Below are 21,966 nucleotides of genomic sequence, written 5' to 3'. Positions count from 1 at the left end.
CATGTCACCAAACAGTATGACTAATAGCGGTGTTGGCAAAACAATATTTCCAGATCATGTTAAAGTCTTTGGTCTTCTGTCTATTTAGACGTGTGCTTTTATGGTACCCAATTCACAGAAAATATAAAACAACAGAATAACCACGTGAGTTCTAATTTTTATTTTTACGTCTAGTTTTGAGACAGCCTTGACTGTTTTCCGGACTCATGTAATCATAAATAATAGACACACAGCTATTCATGTCCGAAGTAGTACATTCACACCATGCAGACGGATACCTACATAAAGGTGCAGATATCCTACTTATTGCAAGTCACTGTCATTTCTGATTGTAAGACTCCGTTTTTCAAGGGTACTTCTGGGAATGTAATGCAGTATCTCTCACGGAATATAGTGGGTAAAAAGAGTCCCCTGTGAGTGAGCAAATGCAGCTTTTTTTTCTCCATGGGAAAAACATACGTATCCATGGAGAAACCCCTTTTTCTACATCCCCCGAAAACAGGAGGTGAGTTGTTCCCCTTCCAGTTCTACAAGGAAGTCCTTGCCTGGAGTGGATCTTTAACATTTTTTAAAAGGGAAAGACTCATAATGGAGTATGGGGATGCCCAGTAACATACCTGTTTGTGGGAGGTCTACAACGTCCACACCTTAGAACCTTCCCTTCTCTTCTGGTAAGCGGATTTACAACTTCAGTTTACTTACTGGTCCTAATCCTTTAATGAATTCCTAGCAGTCATAAATAGAGGAATGTTGGCTGCAAATGTGCTGTTAACGTTGAAAATACCTTTGTGAATGGGGCCGAGAGAGGATAGATTGGTCATCCCACTCTTCATCTATTAGCGCACTTCCTCCTAAAATAAGTGCTGTTGAATGCCAGGGGGACAATACTATATTTCGTCAATAGTTTTTTCTTTCCATCATTTATCATTTTTTAGCCTTCAAGTTTACGTAAACCAAAGCCAAGTGCACATTTTCTTATTTTCAATACAGGTCATATTTTGCTGTAATGTTCAGGAAAACAAAAAAAGAAATTTCAACCTGCTGTAAATACACCAGTTTAGTTCTATTACCATTATTTTTAGTGTGTTACATTAAAAAAAATGCTTTTTATTGTAAACACACGACAAGCACATTTAAGAAGTTCCATGTTTTCTTCTTTTTCTTTTTAATTTCGCTTCATAATGCTAAATTTAAGCATCACACCAAATGGTCCATTTGCTTACCTCCTTGTTGTTTCGGTCTGCCTGTACTAATGTTCCATTAAGACACGGTTCTACGTACTGCAGTTCTTCATTGTACTATTAAAAAAACACATATTGCAGAAAATTAAAACTAAGCAAGTAAATAGTAGTATTAATTTATCAAGATAATAATTCTGTTTACAAATTAGAAAAAGTCGATAAATTACTGAGTTCATAAAATACCACTCTATTTATTTAAAAAAATGCAAGAATAATTGCGGGTTTTACATCTAAATAGATGTACATAGTTCCAGCTTTAACCATGCACAAGTCAAAAAGGCTGTTTACCGTGAAAATCATTTTGGGGAAAACAGGCCAAGTATAATGAGAGATGCTTATTTAAAATATTTTTGGACTGCAGACTATTCTGGGATTTGAGAGGAAGATCCGAAATTCGGAGCAAAAGGAAGATAATTTGGTTTCATTTTGGAAACAAAAAATAATCAGTCTACTAGAGGAATGTAACTCAGATGTTGCTTTTATATTGTCCTCCTACACTATATTTCATTATTTCAAATTTGACATGAATGGTCAGTGAAAATATATGTATTTCTTTTAAAAGAACCCTGTTTATTTTAGAGTCCTTTATCGCATAGTGGTCGGTTTTATGTCAAACTGAATTTTGTTTGAGAAGAATATGTCCTATTGTTCCACAAACAAAGTATATAAGGCTTTGCATGAAGAAACTTAACATCTAAAAATACATCGGCACGATGTCGCTGTCAAAGAAACAAGAACTAAATGTGAACCCAGGCTGAATTTAAAAATATGTCCACTACAGAGGGGAATAGGTCATTGGATTATCATCATATGTTCATGCTTGAGATGTGTATGAAATCATGCAATGAATTTCCTTGGTTTGTGCATATATGTCAGGAAAACATAGAATTGGAATGCAAATTTATTTTAGGAAACTAATGTCAATATGGGAACTATCTGGTATTTCATATATTATCACATTGCTACTTTTTACAGGAATTCTTACAGAGATTGTCCCACAGAAATTCTAACTTAGATGTTTCTCTGTTTAGGGATTTCACATTCACAGTGAAATAGATTCGTAGGATCCATTAGGATTTCTTTGAAGAAATTCTGGTAAAATATGTACAAATTTGCCAACAATGTAGCAATGCTTCTACATCTGTTATACAGAAACAGTATGAACAGAGGGGTTGCTAACCACCCAAGGTGACAGCATTATAAGCTGAGGGCTCCAGACCCAGTCCTTCTAATCTGTGTACATTTCCCATAAATTGCAGAATCAAGCTACAAGTACTGCAGCATTGGCAGCCCTTCACCCAGATGACCCAAGACAGGTACTCTGAAGCCACATAGGATGGAGAAACAGCACAATTTCATAACCCACCATCACCTCTGAGATGGTGGTGGCTGAGCGGACCTGAGGTTCATGCCCCCCAGAACTTAGAGAATGGAGTGGGTCGCAGGTGGCAGCAGCAATGCCACAGGCTCACTCTGCCCTGCCCCTGACCGGTGAAATCCACTGACGGCAATTGCTCCCGGGTTGTTCCTTGGGGCATCCAGGTGAGAAAGAGCATGGCTGAAAGCCAAGATTGAGGTCCCACTGGAAAACCTCATGGCAGCCCTGGGGGGGGGGCACATATGGGCCCTTCAGCTTCATGCAATTCAGATGACAAAACCAGACAGCTGCAGATGCTATGAAGGGGCAAACATTCCCCTACTTAAGGAACTCCCCCGTGTTACTGCTACTTTAATTTCTGCATCAGGGCAGGCTGGAGGCCCAATCTCTTGTCTGCACATGGTCTGTCGGGCCAGGGACTGCCTGCCAACAGAGTAATTTGTTCTTTTGCTCACCCCTGCTGCCATTTGGGGCGTGAACTGGTGCCAACAGGGACCCATTGCAGGAGCTCCACGTACCTGCAGCGTGTGGATCTAGTCTACAGACCCATGCTGAGGACCTGACTGGAGGACAGACACAACACTACTGGGCCCACAGAGAAGGTATGTAGGGCCTCCAGACAAAGAAGAAAATGGATGCTCTGTCCTACTGAATGACTACTGGCACTATCATACTGAAAAGCCCTCACCCCAATGTACTCACCTTTCCCCAGCGGCAGCCACTAAAGAGTGGTGCTAATTCCCCGTAGTCCTATGCCACAGACCTGAGCCTCTAAATTGAGTGGGGGCCCAGATGAATCCTCCGAAGGGGCCCTGGGTGGCATCTCTGGGTCACCCTGAAACTCAAAAGTGTCACTGAGTGGGCCTCAATTGGCTATGGCACCTGATGGATGCCCTCCTCAACCTGCTAGGGCTCTGAGGTATGGCATGGAAACAGCATGATACAGGGCTCTTCTAGGGCCTTTTTCCTGGCCTGAATTTACAGAGGGCCATTATAAACATACTCTGTACCTGGTGACTGGCCTCTCCCCAATTGAGCTGTGGTTACTGCCCTATCACCCTGATCTGGAGAGATTATATTTTCAGAACTGTCTATCATATCACTGAGAAGAGCCTGCTTGCTAACTCTTTAAAACTATAAGTGGTTAGACCTCATCGGCCTTCTCAGAACGTGCTGTTGAGGCGGTGAGCCTAACGTGAGTACTTATTCCCATCTACAAGCTGTTTCTTGGGAGCTACAGGGAAGACCAGTAGCACGTACCAAGAATAACCCTGACCACCCCTTTCGCTCCCACTCGGCTCCCTCCCAGAGCACCCTGACCCAAGCCCCAGAGGACTATGTTCCCCGAAAGGCAGCACCACCACACATCAACAAGCTGGACATTATTCTCCAAGAAATCCGTGACTAACAGGTAACGTTTACACAATGTCTGGGGGCACTCACAACTGACATCAGCCTCCTCATGGACAACCATCATAAACTGTCTGATAGAGTCAAACAAAATGAACAACCTCTCTCTGTCTTATCACCAGGCGAAGCAGATCACTCCTCACAACTCAAACACCTTTGTTGACAGGTGGAACTACTGCACGATTGGGCAGATGATGCAGAAAGAAGAGCATGCCGAAATAATGTTTGAATCGTTGGCGTCCCGGTTGGGGCGAAAGGCCCCCAGGGCACTCAATTTATCAGAGAATGGCTCCGAACTGCGGTAGTACCCACTGGACTCTTGGATTTGTTTATGGTGGAGCGGGCACTCAGGGTACCCACCAGACAGTGTATTCTGTGGTGCCACCAGGCCCAATAGTGGCAATGTTCCCAAATTAAACAATCGCCATTCAGCACCAGATCATCTCCTTTCAGGAGGCTAGGAAGCACTTCTATATGGCTGGTCTCTGGTATGCAATCATACTCACAGTCCAGCTCAAGGTCATCCACAACCAACATACTGTCTTCTTTGAAACACCTGAAAAAGCATGGGACTGGCTGTAACAACATTTCCCAGACCCCCAGCGAGGGAGCCCTCCACGACTGAGCTCCCCCAGACAACAACAGGCTCCGTGGAGATGGCACCAGCAGACATCGGACAGAGCGAAATCTAGAATGACCCTCTCCATGCAACAAGTCCTGGAGGGACAACAGGAAGCCCTTCGATCAGCAACGACACTGTGTCAATCCAAGAAACACACCAATTCTAGCTCTTCACAGAGCAATGCTTCAGACTCAGACTCAGCCGGCAGAGCTGTGCTGTTACCCTCAATTACTTTGCAGATATCACATGAGTTATTGGGGTGAAGGTTGTGATTACTGCTTGTATGACACTATGGGGGTCATTACAACCTCGGCGGTCTTGGAAAAAGACCGCTGAGGCTGCTGGAGCCAGAATACCGCCATTGCCGGCGGTATTCCTGGCTCCCTATTATGACTTTTCCGCTGGGCCAGCGGACGATAACCGTATTACCGTCCGCTGGCCCAGCGGAAAAGTCACATCAACATTGCTGCCGGCTCGTAATAGAGCCGGCGGCAATGCTGATGTGCAGCGGGTGCAGTAGCACCCATCGCGCATTTCACTGCCCGAAATTCGGGCAGTGAAATGTGCGATGGGGCTATGCCTGGGGGCCCCTGCACTGCCTATGCCAAGTGCATGGGCAGTGCATGGGCCCCCAGGGGCACTCCAAGTCCCCTTACCGCCAGCCTCTCCATGGCGGTGCACCGCTGCCCTGGGGATTATCTGGTGGTATAGTGGAGGGGCCAGCGGTATGGACGTGGCTATTGCGCCACGGTCATAATTGCTGGCGGAACACCGCCAGCCTGTTGGCGGTGTTACCGCCACCTTACCGCCGACCCCCATGGTCGTAATGACCCCCTATGCCTTTTGTTCCTCCACAGGCTGCTACTCACAGATTTGTGGTGTACACTATATTGATTAATCCTGCATAGAGTACTTGAAGTGATATCACTGTATTGCCCCACACCTATACGTTTATTTCTGAATCTCAGAGCACAATAAGTGCTTTTAACCCTCTTTTCCCCCTTGGAGAACCACCTGTAGCGGTTTGCTATGATATGGAGTAATCTGAATATATCCTGGCTATAATGCCAGCTGCTAAACTGCTGAATTACATGAGCTACTGTGGCTCTGGGCCCAGATGGGCTATCCTGATTAGATTGCCATCCTTCTACAGCTACATGACACGGGGTAAGGTGTCTTCTTACCATCTCTTGAGCTTAGACCCACAGTTTATCTTGGTTATTTGGTTGTTGATTGTTTATTGTTTGGTAGAATGACTTTGTATCGCTGGACCGAGTATTAAGGGAAGTTGTTCCACTATTAGACCTGTTGTATGCAATGGGGGTAAAAGGAATGAGATAGATCCTGGTGCTCCTGTAGGGAGAGGTGTATATTCAGACTTAAAATACAAACTATACTTAATGCTTATAAGATTATCACATGGAATGTGAGAGGTTTGGGGGCTGCACATAAGAGGCACAGGGTGTTGACACAATTAAATAGATGTTGTGAGCATTTTACATTTTTATGAGAAACACATCTCAATGCACCGGAAGTTCTGAAGTTACGCTGTAGGTGGAGGGACCAACTATTTCACACATCCTATTCTACATATGCGAAGGGTACTGCTATATGTCTCCGAGCTGGGTTTAAGGTTTTGGATACAATAATTGACACCCATTACGGTTTTGGATACATGAATTGGATGATGCTCCTATAATGCTTGGCTGTATATATGCACCTATCATGGAGCAAGATGTGTTCCTGGCCCGCCTATCGACAGTCTTAACAAACTGGGTGATATACTCATGGGTGCTGGAAGGAGATATCAATGCAGTATTAGATACAATGCTTGATCATTCCCACCGCCTCTGCCGGGCACTGCCCCCATCTGACAAGCAAGAGCATTATAACAATGGAAAGATGGATGGGACCTTTCAAATAAATGGTGTGGCTGGAATTTGGGAATGGGAGAATATTCATTCTATTCATACTCTCATCAGTTACACTCCCACCTTAATAGATTCCTGTGTTCCTCGAACCTTCAGTCTAGTATCCCGAATGCCACTTATCGGGGAATGACAGTATCCGACAATAAATCATTGGAAATGACGATGTCATGGGGAATGTTTCCTGCCTGTATCCCCACCTGGTGCTTACAACCCACTTTATCAGAGGACGCAGTGTTCCGGAAAACACTAGCCACCTGCACTGATACATACTTCGCCGAAAATGCAAACACAGCCTCCTCTCTGTTAGTGGAGTGGGAGGCCTGTAAGGTGTTACTAAGGGTACGGCTCTTGGAGCAGTTGTCAGAGTCCACAGGGAGGTTGTTCAGGAACTGACACAATAGGAGGTGAAGCTAGGATCTTTGGAAAGGGCTGCCACTATTGACACCAAGGCTACTGACAGGTTACAAGAAGCTAGGATAACCCATGCAGAAGTCTTGGAGCGCTACACTTAATAGACTATAAGGCCTATACTCAGAGAACACATACCCTAGCAGATAAACCAGGCATACTTTTGGCCTGTCTAATTTTACCAGAGACCTCACCCACACCCATCCTTTCCAATAATATACCTGCCCACAGAACTGCCATGACAGAGCTAGACATTAACGTGACATGCTGCAACTATTATACACTACTATACACTGATCAGGTAAAATTCACTTCCTTTTGCAACATGCGGCATTGCTGAGTGTGACGGCAGTAGATTAGGAACATCGTAGAGCCCCTATTTCAGCAGGTGAGATATAAGGAGTTATACCTTGTATTTGTATAGCACTTACTACCGCTGACGAGGCGTTAAAGCGCTTTTCTGCAAGTAGCATGCTACTCGGCAGCCAAATTAGCGGTCAGTCAACTGGTTATTTGGGTTAGAGTTACTTTTGCCTGCTCATTCCATGCATTCAGTGGTAATTGTAAAAAAAGATGTAATCATTAGAGGGGGGCCTAGGTGAGACACAATTTTTTGCTGGAATTAATAGATGTTGTTATAGTTTCCAAAAAGCTATAAGGCAACTAGGCAGGAGATTTTTGGAGTGACTTGTATACAGAGAGGGAGACAGAAGGTAGAAACAAGCAGAGGGTGATTTAAAAAAACATAAGTGATGGAAAAACAATTTTTCTTGATGGATCTTAAGGGTATAACACATTGCACATTGTGAATTTTTGCAGGCAAATTGTGGATGTAAACCTGTTGAAAGAAGCATTTTCAAAGATACTTCTCACAGTAAAAAAGGAAACAGAAGAGATCATATTTAGTACTATGGTACAAAAAGTATTGTTAGTTTCTGCAAATTATCTGAACCATAAATAATATATTTAAAAAAATGTCATGTAAGCACCCACTAACTTAAAAATATAACAAGGCAATTAATTTAGACGCACTCCAGTTACCATCAGCATATTCGGTGCCGTGTTTGTCACCCATGTAATGTCTGATTTGGAAGGTGCTGTCCCCTTCATCTGCCCCAAGAGCACCTTCACAGAACAGACACCATGCCCATCAGAATGGATGTGTCTGAGGTCACATTATGCTTCCAGCATCCGCTTTGCCTTGTATGTGGGGCGATCAAAGAACTAGTCCGCAATACAGCGCTAGGGTCTAATGGCATTCCCGTTGAATTTTTTTCTACGTGTGCAACACGTTTAGTGCCTCCGTTGGAGAAAATATATAACTCTTTCCTCGAGAATGGTTCCCTTCTGCCTATCACTAAGGAGACATTAGTGAACTCACTGTTAAAACCATGCAAATTGCCCAGGATCTTACATCCTTTAGGCAGTTGTCTTTGCTAAATACCGAATACAAAATTGTAAGCGAAATACTTGTGCACAGGCTCCTCCCACTGCTACAGGGGTTATTACACACGGAACAATGCAGCTTTGTTCTCCGGCGATGCACCTCCCTCAACATCCGTTGTTGGTTACAAATAATAGATGCTACTCGTGGACACTATCCACTGTCCAGATACATGTTCTTGGATATTTGTCAGGCCTTTGATGCGCTTGGTTGAGCCTACTTGATAGCAGTGTTAACCAAATCCGGTATCCCCGAGGAATACATTAAATGGGTGATGTTGATATACTTGACTCCCACGGCCCGGGCCCATACTGGGCCCTACATCTCAGACTCATATCAGATCTTGAAGGGGATGCAACAGGTCTGCTCCTTGTCGCACTTCTTGTTCATGCTCTCCATCAAACCTGTAGCACAGTGAATCCGACAGGAGGCTGATGATTGGGGAATACCAATGGTCCGCACAATCTATTCCATGTCCTTACATGCTGACGACATGATTCTTTACTTTAAAACCATACAAGGAAGTTTAGAAGGTATATCTAACTTATTGTCAGGGCTACAGATTAAATCAGATAAATGTTGTGCATTCTCCTTCTTTGGCACGTACTCAGACCCCACACTGCAGCTTGGATCCATTTCTACACCTCTAGCAGGGATCCACATATATAGAGAGACGAAGGATCTAATCAAGGGCAACCTGATCTGCACAATCAGCTGCGCTCACAGGTCTCATTCTGGATCACATTACCTTTGTCAGGAGCTGGGCACTTAGCACTAGCAAAGATGGTCATGCTACCTCGCCTTCTATACCATTTTGTGAAGTTACACCATGTTAGTGGAGCTTACATGGGGAAAAAGGCACCACTGGGTCACCCTTGCAAAATTTTAGTCACCTACTGATGGAGGGGAAGGGAGCTTGGAGCCCATTACTTTAAAGTGTACTGCCTGGCCGGGCAGCTACAGTGGCTGACCTATTGGCTGGCCTGCCGGACCCAGATGGAGATTTGTTATTCCACAGGAAAAGATTAGATGGGGTCATCTCCACTGACTCATATTTCCAGGTGTGGTGGTGCCCCTGATGAGTTCCCTTTTATACACATAGCCCTGACATACTGGAGGATGGTGAGGACTTACACAGGCTTTATTTTCCCATATGTGCTAAATATTTCACTATGCAGCTTCCCCACATCCTCTGTACTCTGGACCGAAATATCAGTGACCCTCGTGGAACTTACGGGTATTGCATCCTGAGATATCCCAGCCCACGTTCTCTTAGGGCTATTTTCCAGACCGAAGAGTTCCAAATTGGCACTACGCTTTATTGATCTAGCTCTTTTATTGGCAAAGCAACTGATAACAAGGTGCTGGAAATCCCTGAAGGGTCCACAAGTGATCTCATCGTGGGAAGAAGTCCTACACTGGGGGCAGGCAGAGAGTACTACGATAAGATGGGTGAAATGTAGGGGACCGCACAAGAATCTAAGAAGTGCACATATTATGAGGATTGATGTAAGAGTTTCCCCCCACTGGTTCAGATGATTTCTTAGGGACAGACTTCAGGCAGTGTTTCTTCCTCCAATTAGATACAACATTTGGACATTAACTTGTAAGAACCAGCAGGTGCTATCAGTAGGTTCTTCCATATGCCATATTTATGCAGAGCTCTTTACTATGTTTTTTATCTTTCAGATTTTCATTTTTTACGTATGTAGGTGTCACCCAGCTCCTGGTCATCCCCAGTTCTCTAATAAATTTACAGGCCCTTGCAGCATCTTCCCCAGCCTGCTACCCACTTGAAATCACAGATATTTATTCCTCTGCATGTACCTGTGAACTCCAACATTCTAAACCAAGCATTCATACATTCTATTCTAACGATGACATCACACTCTGATAAGGAGTCCACGGGGAGCCAGAAAGGGTCTATTCTGAATCATTTAAGACACTACATCTCCCTCTCTGTTAAATGACAAATTGCAAATGTTTAGACAATCATGAGTCAAACAAAAACATCTAAATATATAGAGAAACATATCCAACTATTTATATCTACTATTAATCTTCTTGGTGCTTTGATTGGTCTACACAATCTGGTTAGTCGAAACTGCAAACGATTGTCTTCAATGTTGGAGATTATCAATGATGGTAAAAAAGTCACTGAGTTTTCAGAATTCGTCTTTCTTTCACTATCTCGAGTTGAAGGCCAATGAAACATAGGCCTGAAGTGAGAAGATTCTCTGGTAAGGGACAGTCACCATGTGTCCTTTGGTAACTACTTCTTGGAACGTTTCAGCATTGTAAGGAGCATCAGATTTTTTTTTTCACAACTGTCGAGCGATCACCGAATCACCTTTTGGGAATGAGAGCTCTTTCACATGCTGCCTCTTGTCTGAATACACTTTCATTTTCTGTTGTTAAACCTAGTCCCTTGTATGAATCAGGTTTTCATTACTATTTCTTTCTGTGGTCCATTGGGGTATCTTGGTTTCCATTGCTCTCTTGAACATCAAAGTTTCAGGACTTTCACCTATGCTTGAAAGATAAGCTCGTACAGTACTGTTTTTAGACTGAGCTTCTCAACAGGTGCACGCAGAACTGCTTTCTTCAGAGTACTCATAAAGCACTCAACAAGTCAATAGGCCTGTGGCCATAACGGTGTGATCTTTTGCCGCTTAATGTTCAAATGCTAAAATTTTTGCTGTTGAAGGGTGGACCATAGTCAGACTTCACAATGACTGGTAAACCCCAAGTTGCCAAGATGTCATCAAGTTTTTGATTACTCGCTCGTGTGTCTTGGATGAGAGATCTTCGACCAAAGGAAAATGTGAATATTCATCTACAATCACTAATAAATGATCTCCATTGTCAAGTGGACAAAACAAATCAATGGCTTTTCTCTCCCAAGCATGTTTAGGGAGTTCTGATATGTTCAGAGTATGGTGAGTGACTTTAGTTGACGAACAGTTGCATATGTGACATACTTGGAGCACCTTTTCAACTCTTTCATAAAAGTATGGAAATAAAAATAGTTCTTGAAGAGCTCTCTTGTAGCAATAATACCACAATGTTCTTCATGAGCCACTTCTATCTCCTTTTGTCGTGTACTCTCTGGAATCAGGATTCTCCATCCTCATAGGATGACTCCTTCCTGAGTTATGGACAATTTGTCTTCGACATTCTTGTACTTTTCATATTTGTCATCATACTGAGAGGTCAAATGTGTTTGTTTCATGACTGATGTGTAATTATGTCTTAACTTTAGCTGCTCACTGTCATGACTCATAGCAGTGATGACCTGGACTAATGATACAGCAGCTGGTGTACTTGACTTGACAATGAAATTGATGTAGGCCTCATCCATTTTGGATGGAGTCCCAAGACCTTGAATAGGCACTCTGGAAAAAGAAGTCAGCAGGAATCTGGTATTTTCCTGGTTGATGCACAATTGTATAATCCTACTGTTGCAATCATAGTCCCCATCATTCAATTTGAGGAAGCATCTTGGCTTTTGGATTGATCAATCACTAGCATAAAGGGCTTTCAATACAGGAATTCTTGGAACTTTTCACAAGCCCATACCATAGCCAAACTTTCCTTTTCAGGCTACTAGTGAGCATGTTCTGTTTGAGACAAACTTCTACTAGCGTAGGCCACAATATGTCATCTTGCATTTGGGTGTCCACTATACTGTGCAAATATAATGCCGGACGCAATGGGGCTAGCATCTTGGTGAACAGCTTTGAACTGAAGTATGCCATTTCTGTAGCATTTATGATGGTGTATTTGATGCTCTTGAAATACTTTCCACATTATTTTGAACATTTAAAGAAACATTTTCCTTTGTTAACTCCCGTAATGGGGCACCGACAAATTTTCAATCTGCATTTTACCATAACATCTCCCTACTGTTCGACCGTATAACCCAGCTATCTGCTGCCAACATTCAAGAAGCAATCAAAATTCTTGATCTGGCGTTCTTTGAAACCGCAAACAATAAAAAATCAAATAGTGTTGATGTTCCAGAATGCTGTTTAGCCTCACACTTCTTTCACACAGATCACGTTTTTCAGCTGGCCTATGAATATGATAACTCATAGTTGGTCAAACAAGAAGACAAATGTCCAAGTCCTCAAAAATAGTTACCAAATAATTAAAATTTAAACTGAAATCTCAGAAAAAAAGTTAATTCTCTCCAAATTGACCAGAGGGACATAAACTTCAATGTATAATCTAAAGTTCATTTATCTGGAAGAAAGGAAAGCATAAGCAAAAGGTTTAGCAAGATCAAAATGCAAGAAAATCTTAAAATTTATTTTAGTTGTAATGTGACCTAAAATTGCAAAGCTAACAAAAGTAAAATTCTGCCAGGTAAGCTCACAGACAAAAGCAAAGGCCTTAAATTAGCAAATAGACAAAATGCCCTGGAGAATGCCTACACAGCATACCATTAACTTTCTACCATGGCAACAATGTCCCTCCTCCCATTTAAAAAGTACCCAATTTTCAAATATGCATCCTAAGATTTAATAGTGGACTCATACAAGGATAGACAACCTAGAATAATTGAATTTAGGTAACAAGCCCCAAATTCAAAACTAGGTAATACGTTTGATTTTGCTGATGGTACCAATCCCTCCAATTGGAAAGAGCACCTTTTCCCATTACATGAACATGTTTCAAACAAAAAGCAGTCACCTGAATGTGGCCAAAAGAAGATAGAAACCCCTGCTGCCAAATGCAACTCTTACTTTCAACATCTTTCAAAGTACAGACATATTTTCATATGTAAAGCAATGAAAACATAACCTGGTTCCAAAAACTCCTCAAATGGGAAAATCTGCTTTGCTGGTACCAATAAGAAAACTGCTACTTGTGCAGCCCCAAAACTTCCCCTAGATGATGATGCCCCCTGCATTCTAAATAATGGACCCATGTCTTCTTGTTCTTTTTATCTCTCTTCAGCATTCCACAAAGTATGGTTGCTGGATACGGTTTATTTTACCAAAGATAGAGGTCCTCTGGATGAACGACTTCACATGCTAACCACTAACTTGACATCATTTGTTGGGTGGGACACAATTATTATGATATATTTCTACTCTGCAGAGTCTCTAAAGGTACAGACAGTTAGAGGTAGGACACTTCATACTACAAAGCAGATATTAGGAGGAAGTGATGTACATCCTAAAATTCTGAAACTACCTCTTCATTGATCTAGGAGGCCTGCATGTGGAAAGACCTGTAGTGAGTAGGGAGCTTCTTTGCCACATAGGTGGAGCTTTAGACCAGTAAACCAGTTACTAGGGGATAGATATGCATAGTGGTGAACTGCCCCAGTGCCATATCAATTACCGTCAGACATTCATTGCTTCTTAGCCAACACCACATTACATTCTGGAATTGGTAGGTAGTGTTAGAAATTGGGTTCTGTAGTTGACAGACGTAAGCACCATCTTCAAATAGGGACCACAATCCTAGTCAGAGTAAGTCATAACAGAGCCTAAATTATCCTGTTCTCACCCTCTAGTAGCTTGCCACACAACATTCAGGCTTAAGTTATAAGGCAACGTGTAAAGTATTTGTGCAATAACTCATAGAGTAACACAGTGAAAAACCACAAAAAGACTCCACACCAGGTTAGAACAATAGAATATGATTTTACAAGTAAAATAAGACCAGAAGAACACATATCCAATATGTAGAAGTTGAGCTGTTAATTTTTAAAGAATAAATGCATTATTGCACTAGAATCAAACAAATTACTTTAGGTCACGTTGGACCAGTGCAAAGTCAAAGTTTGGGCCGACCGCAAAGGAGCACAGGCTAGCTACAGGACCCAGATGGGACCCAGGGAACAAATTACCTTCATGGTTGCAAAAGTAACACAGCAGTTGTTTTGACAGTGTCTAGTTGTAGGTCCAGAAGTGTCTGATTTGATAGGGTCAGAGACCCAGTACCTTTACCCAGTTGTGCCTTTGAAGTGGAGGAGGCTTCAAAGAAGGGTCTTTGAAGTACACAGATGCCCCTTCTTCCCTGCCCTGGCTCCAGACTGTCAGTATGGGGTAATCAACCCTTTGTGTTGGGACAGGCACTGCCTATCTAGGTAGAGGAGTCATCCCATTCCACCCTTCCTGCCCTGAAGGGGCATCAGTATACAAATGAATGCAGATAGGCAGTCAGACACACCTAATCATCTTGAGTGTGTGGCTGTCTAGAGGGAATGCACAAAAGTGTAGCTTTCCCCCACCCCAGATGTGTATTAGAGACAGGCTGCAAGGCACACAGAACAGTATCAGCATAAGAATGCTCACCTTCTAAAAGTGGTATTTTTAAAATAATAATGTTAAATCCAATTTTACCATTAAAGTGGATTTATCCAAAGATATGAAACATGATTCAGCTACTCCTTTCTTAGCAGGAATTACAGATTAAAATTGTATTAAGAAATTCCCAATGCTTGCCTATGACAAAGGTAGGCCCCACAGTAGTGGAAAATGACTTTGAGAGTTGTTCACTACCAGGACATGTAAATCTCAAAAGAGGATGTCCTGTCATTGGGGTACATAGCACCCTACCCTCTTGGGTCACATAGGGTCTACCTTAGGAGTAGCTTTTATGTAAATAAAAAAAGTAGTTCAAGGCTTGGCAAGGATTTTAAATGCCAAGTTGAAATTGCAGTAAACTGCACACACAGGCCCTGTAGTGGCAGACCTGAGACATGGTTAAGTGCCTTCTTATGTGGGAGGTACAATCAGTGCTGCAGGCCCATTTTTAGCATTTAATTTACAGGCCCCGGGCAAATGCAGTGCACTTTACTAGGGATTTATGAGTAAAGTAAATATGCCAATTGGGTATGAGCCAATATAACCATGTTTTAAGGAGCGAGCACAAGCACTTTAGCAGTGGTTAGAAGTGGTAAACAACACAGAGTCCTCAATCCAGCAAAAACGAGGTCAGAAAAAGAGGAGGGAGGCAAACAGTTTGGGAAGATCCTTCAGAGAGGACCATTTGCCATCAGTAGGTCTCGGAAAAGCCTGTAAAATGTCCTTAATTCCCAAATTTTGCATTATGTGAAATTCACATAATTTCTCAAAATGTCACATTATGCAATTTTCATGCAGAAACCGTCCTGCTGGGAGACATTTTCTTCTCAAGCCAGTTTCCTGCTGGCAACACACAAGACCTTTTTACACAAAGTCCACCCTCACATAAAAAAGTGCACAGGTTATGTACCAACAAAATTTCAGGTTCAGGATGTAATTTTATGCATTTTCTTAATATATCTTTAAAATAGTTCACAATTTTTCATCCCTCTACTATATGATAAGTAATGTGAAACTAGTATCTCAGCCTACAAAGTGAGTTCGAATAGAATGCTATGCCTGAACAACTGTGACCTTCATAATGTGTGGTCAGTAGGCATTTATGTGTATCTGGGCTTCGGTCACACAAATAAAATAAGTGGTTTTACTTGACAGAGGGGCTGACTTGACTCCTCAGGCAGCATAGACTGAGTTGCAGCACAATGCAACCCCTATGAACTGCATATCTGAATACAAACATATATGAATCTGTCTGCAAACGGTCTTAAAAAACATATCATGTGGAATGACCGTAATCCAGTTATTGGTTCCTAGCTCCCTGCGGAGAGGGCATTCAGCTATTGTATTCCTAGGGTTCTAAGCTAATGGAATGTAAGCGATTACAGGACACATTTTTTCCATTTTGAAGTCCCTGTCCACTGTAAAGAAGCCAAAGAAGTACATATACATATTTTTCAGCATGTCATCCTATATTTCTCATTCACAGGACCGAGCGCAGTGAGCTAGGACTAATGCACAAGGCCAAATGTTTAAAGTTGATATGCTAATTTAATTATACCTTGATTAATCCCTCAGTGTACAAATACGCGTGCCACGGCCATGAATTCCGGATTTGTTCTCCAACCCCTTCACTTCTTGCTTACTGTTTTTTTTCAGTTTATCACTGGCGTTCCTTTGACAAAGCACCGAGTGACGGCCTTACATAAAGCAACAGTGCTCCAGGGCAGAGCCACTTCATTGCAGAAAAACAATCTTGCTGTCATCAGTTTTGATGTTTTACACGATACCATTTAACTTCTAGTCAAATGATGGATGAGGCTATCAGGTTCTTCAAATGCCTTCAAGTTATTGTGGCAGATTGGCAGGATCTAGTGCAAATTCGCGCTCAAAAACCGCAGTCCAGTCAGAAATGTTTGCTTGCCATCATTCATGGCTACTGGCCGCTGTGTTGGAAAATTTCCCTTACACCTATTGAACAAACATTTCTCATTGCGATAAGGTAGTGATTCAAGGCACATTCAGTATGTATTCACGTGTAATGATGGGACTCAAATCCTTCAATTAATAAGCATCATCCGGTTCCATTTTCAACCACTCGGGGTCCAGTCACAAAGTGCTTGTTTATTTCAATGCCTTACTCATAAATCATTTTCGGATAATTATGTCTTGATCCAGGAGTAAAACCTATTTTCTCACAGAAGAAAAATAGGAACAATTCGACAGGTGGGTCTGGAATAAGAAACTATTACTTATAAAAAAAAGTTTAATGCATGGAGCCTTCAAAGGCTGCAATAGAAAAGTGGGACTTGGAATAGAAAAGTGCAAACAAAAAAATATGTCATAAAATATTGGAAGGAAAGGACTGTATGCTAGGAAAGAAGATATTTTGAAAGACAACAGCACATTACAAAGAAAGAAAGAAAGTACATCTTTTCGTCTTTATCAGGTCAATACAATCAGCAGAATGGCAATAGGTTTAGCTAACAAGTATTACTCTTTGTTAATTTTGTTCTTCGACTTCAATACTTTCGCCACCACTTTCTCAGTTTCTTGTATTGTAACCAAAGGTGTTTGTCTTTCAAGCTTGATATGTCCAAGCGGCTCTGTTAACACTGAATTTTACTAATGAATATTCGTGTTTATTCTGAGTGTTGAATTTGCCTAGAAAATGAATTAACTTAGAGAAAAGCAATGCATGCATTTGAAGTTGTGCCCACTTGCGTGGCCGTCGGTATTCACAAAGTGTACTTATTAATATAAAATGCTTATTAATATAAAATGTTGAGTTTACATTTGATTATAGTAGTATTTTTGTTTAAGGGTTATGTGTGATGTATTAGCCTTATTAATCATAGGCCTTAACTTACCGAGGTCTTGGGCCTAGTTGCACAGCCTCATGTCAAGCTGCATTTCTTAGGCAACTTTTAAATGGCTGCTTAGAATTAAATTGTTTTTCCACTGTACTTACCAAGTGCTTGTAGCTGAAATTCTTTCCCATGAGAACTGCTTGCTAGAATATGTTGAACTATCTAGGGATACAATGTATAATGTAGTATGTGTAAGAATGACCTTCCCAGGAGAAGACAACGGATGCACTGACTGGAGTATAAGCTGCAACAATATTGATACCTGACAAGCCAAACGATGGGAACAGGAGAAAAGGAGCCAATCATCGACATGTGAACCTATGCTAATAAAGTAATAGATTTGGGTTTTATTTCATTGGACTAAATGCAGACAGGCGATTCTTTGACCAATAGTAACGTGGAAGTAGTATTAGGAAATCTAACTTAGCTGGACTGCACCAAGAGGAGAAAAGTCATTAGCCCCATTCTTCTGAGCCAAGGGAAGCCATTCTCCCCATTGTTCTTGAGTGTTTAGTTATTATTTTTTTATGAAATGTATGAAGAGACTTTGCTTTTTCTGAACTTTAATGCTGAATCCTGACGCCTTGCTGATCGAAACGATGTCCAATTGATGAAGACTGTCACAGCTTGCTGAACCATACTGAGGCAAGGTATAAGACGATATTACTGATTGCTATGTCTATTTGCTTTTGTCCCTAGGTAACAACTGCTGATTTTGATAGAGCCATAGTTAGATACTTTTCCAAATTTGTGTTGACTAAATTACTTTTGCTTGAAGTCCAAACATGCTATCCTAATCAGAAGGTTAGATAGTCAACTCACTGATGAGGTTCGCTACATGTAATAACAGTTGATGTCTTTTCTTTGCTGAACCTAAATGTATGTCATTTAGTTTGCACAGTTATTCTTGCTATTGATTTGTACTGTAACCTTAGAATGTGTAGTGGCTCAAGCTTTGATTAGATTGCGATTGTTTAGGCGTTACGGCCAGCCAGTATTGTAAAGTAAAGTTTATCATTTGATTTGGAGACTAACTTACTAACATTAGCATTGTTCATATAGGGAAATAAACATTCCAACTTTTACATAAAGATGTGGTTATTCATGTCCGCGAGGTCATGGTGTGTGGAAATTATTGATTTCTATTGATTATTGGTGACATTGATTGTTATTGCTATTGATTTATGTTGGTAGGGGGTTACCTGATGGGAACTACTCGAAGCGCAGTCTAAAGGTCCATCGGCCTACACATGTCCCCTTCTAAGTTCACTTAATGAGGTTTGACGCACTAGCAGCTCTCTACTCATTTAAAAGTTAAACTTTCTTTTAGCTTTGAGCTCACTGTGTTTTTTAATGTGTTGTTTTAGTTCATTACTTCTGTCTGTCAGCTCAGTCCTCTCTTTACCTTCCCTCACAAGCTGTGATTTTCGGTATTGACTGTGTTTGACATGAGGGGCGGGGGTTCATTTGGCCAGGGGCCAAGCCCTGGGTTCTCACTTCTGCGCAGGGCAGTCATTTACATAGACATTGATGCGCTCTTTCAGTACCCCCACCGAATGAGAGCTCAACATACACACTGGGCCCAGGATGCTACAAACCATGAACAAAAAGACATATTGCCCACTACTCTTTCGAACACTCTTGCTCTAGCCTAATATTTTAAGTGCTATGATATGCCGCAATAAGGTTGTCTAACGTCATATGGTCTAAGTTTCAGTTTCTTCAACTTCTATAGAACGAATAGCTGCACTTGGCACCAAAAATCATCCTCCTAATAAATGACCACCCATTATTGGTGATGGGCTACTGAACAGATGCTCTTTATCCAAGCACATAAACATAGAAATTCACAAACCTACCTGATCTGCAACAACTAACCCAGTGAAAAATGCCACAGGAGCATTGCAATAATTGTTAAATAATACATATCTCTATATAACTCTGCCAACACCATGGTGCTAAAATTCTCATAAACTCTCTTCACTCCCTCCGCTAACTATATGGGTATATCTTCCCACTTAGGCATCAACATGAGCGTAGAAACATGGCAACTCTTTTTGCATGCAGACTCGACATTCACACCTCCTCTGATTAAATAATGTGGCAAGAAGGCAACAATAAAATATTTTAGCCCACCATGATTCACTTTTAGTTGTCGGGATAGTAAAGATGGGCTTGTTTTTATTTAATGAAGGTTTACCAACCCAGATAAGGTAAAACTCTAACAGACTTCCACGCTTTGTATATTTGGTATTTTCATCTATTCATCTGTCTATATCCCTCCTCGCAGCAGTGGGAATCCTTTTAAACTCCATGGGGCCAACCATCTTAGAGGCTCATTTAAAGCCTAATGGGTGTCTTATTGGCTCACTGTGTCATTCTTCGATAGACAATAGTGAGAGTGTGTGAAGTATAGTGGGTCGAAGTAGGGAGCAGTGAGAAAAATGTGATCTAGAGGGTGTGGCAGCGATAAGGCAGTAGGGAATGAGACACTGGAAGAAGATTTGTAGGAGTTACTGACTAGAAGCTGAATGTATGTAATTGGGACTCTGCTATCGTACTTAGCTGTAATTTGCACATTGCTCTCTGTTGGTATGCCCTTGCTTCACAGCTTTTGGCAAAAATCTTAAAAAAAGTAAATCTCCATTAACTATGAATTTTCCGATACTTCAGGGTTTTCTTAAATTAATTTCAGCCCATCAGGTTAAATAGTGTTGATGCACTTAATGATATTCAAATATTGCCCATCAGCCTAAATATTGGATTTCACGAAGGGAAAATGCAATCTTCCTCTGTCAATGCACTGTCACCACTATGAGTCACCAACTGAGTTGTAAATCATAATGCAGTTGCATAGACAGGAATAGTGCCAATAGTGATGGTGTTATTCATACGCTAACCATTGCCAATAGCTCCAAATCTGTATGTTCTAACTATTGTGTGACAGTAGTCCCCACCGTTTTGTAAAAGCATAGTGGTGCAAAATGATGGGGTGGTGGCAGTGGGGAATGACAGCTGAAAGCTCCAGACTGTCCCTTTATGTACCGGGATTTCCCTAGGTTTCGCTTGGTGCTATAGAAGGAGAGGTTTATAGTATCATAGGCATGTGTAGTACTGGAAACGTAGCCCCAGGGAATCTGATTTTGTAGGAGTTTGATAGCACACTTTAGCAAACGTAATCCTTTGGAATATCATCATGCACTGAACCTCTGCAGTGCCATGCACGAAGGGAGGGGAACTCTTCAGTAGTTCAAAGTCAAGGGGTCTCCTCGAGAAGCTATTTCTACCACGTAACCCTGCAGAGCTGCCATGTAGAAAAGGGACTCTAGCACAGCAGCGGCAGCGCAGCGCCTCACACAATTTTCCATTACAGCCACGCATTCCTTGCAAACTCAAAGCCAGCTATTCATGAGGACCAGAGCAGGGAGATGACAGGGTGTGGTTTTGTGCTTAATATTTTGTTTCTGTCAATATAGGGTCAGATCTTACACTGTGGTGAAAGTTATATGCTTTATGTAACAAACTGTAGCCTAATTTTCATCTGTTAAAGACAGCTAGTCTCACAGCTCTTGCCATCAGTGTATATAAAGGTGAACTACTGTGGTGGAATTATATATTTATTACATGAGAAATTTCAATACCGTCAAGCAATAATCTTAATTTGGATTTTATAAATTAAAGAAGAGAAAAAAAGTGTATGTAGAAAATAAAACTATAATTATTCAAACTCACAGCAATTATGTTGAAAAAATCATCATCTCCAAGGGTGTCCAGAATAGATGAAACAGTTTGCTTAGCAATTGTTAGCCGAAGGCCTTTCATGCTTCCACTGACATCCACTAAAATCACTACATCTTTTGGAGAGGTGGCCGCCTGAATGTACCTAGATAAAACACAAAATGAACATATTAATATGAATATTTTATTGTGTATTGCATTGTATTTCTTTGTTGTGTATTTTGAGTATTTTGTTGTGTGAACTTTCAAAATATTCAGATATACAATTGTTTACCTACCATTTACGATTTCGGCAGTCAAATGCTATAACTCCATTCTCATCTGGTTCCCACTTTATACCTAAAGAAAGTAAATTATCATTAAAAATGTTTGATAAATAACATAATCTTTTTTTCAACCTTAGAATGAGCACATCACCTTCAAAATCTACTGCATGACCATTAATTGGCAAATTCCGATGCACACAATTACATTTAGCAAAAAAGATCCAGATCGCCAGAAAGTTATGTAAAACTCACAGCAGCCACTTATTCGATGTTGTGGAGGTAAATACACCAATCATCCTCTTGTTTTTATCCTAAAGTTTTGGCTCCCTGTTGTCCCA

At 41.4% G+C, this 21,966-nt stretch overlaps 1 protein-coding gene across 2 annotated transcripts in view; it reads right to left on the bottom strand.

Moving 5' to 3' along the window:
* The window catches only part of CACNA2D3 (calcium voltage-gated channel auxiliary subunit alpha2delta 3), a 2,455,990-nt gene that overhangs the window by 1,283,018 nt on the left and 1,151,006 nt on the right, over positions 1 to 21,966 (bottom strand). For both annotated transcript variants that reach the window (XM_069206447.1, XM_069206449.1), the window contains exons 7-9: positions 21,641 to 21,701; positions 21,357 to 21,507; positions 1,224 to 1,298 (exon numbers count right to left, since the gene is read on the bottom strand). In XM_069206447.1, the coding sequence (XP_069062548.1) occupies positions 1,224 to 1,298; positions 21,357 to 21,507; positions 21,641 to 21,701 (287 nt within the window). The remainder of the gene's footprint in view (positions 1 to 1,223; positions 1,299 to 21,356; positions 21,508 to 21,640; positions 21,702 to 21,966) is intronic.

Source organism: Pleurodeles waltl, chromosome 9, assembly GCF_031143425.1.
Source record: "Pleurodeles waltl isolate 20211129_DDA chromosome 9, aPleWal1.hap1.20221129, whole genome shotgun sequence".
In the NCBI taxonomy this organism is placed as follows: Eukaryota; Metazoa; Chordata; class Amphibia; order Caudata; family Salamandridae; genus Pleurodeles; species Pleurodeles waltl.
The sequence above is the reverse complement of the archived record's forward strand: the minus strand, read 5'-3'. Positions and strand labels throughout refer to the sequence as shown.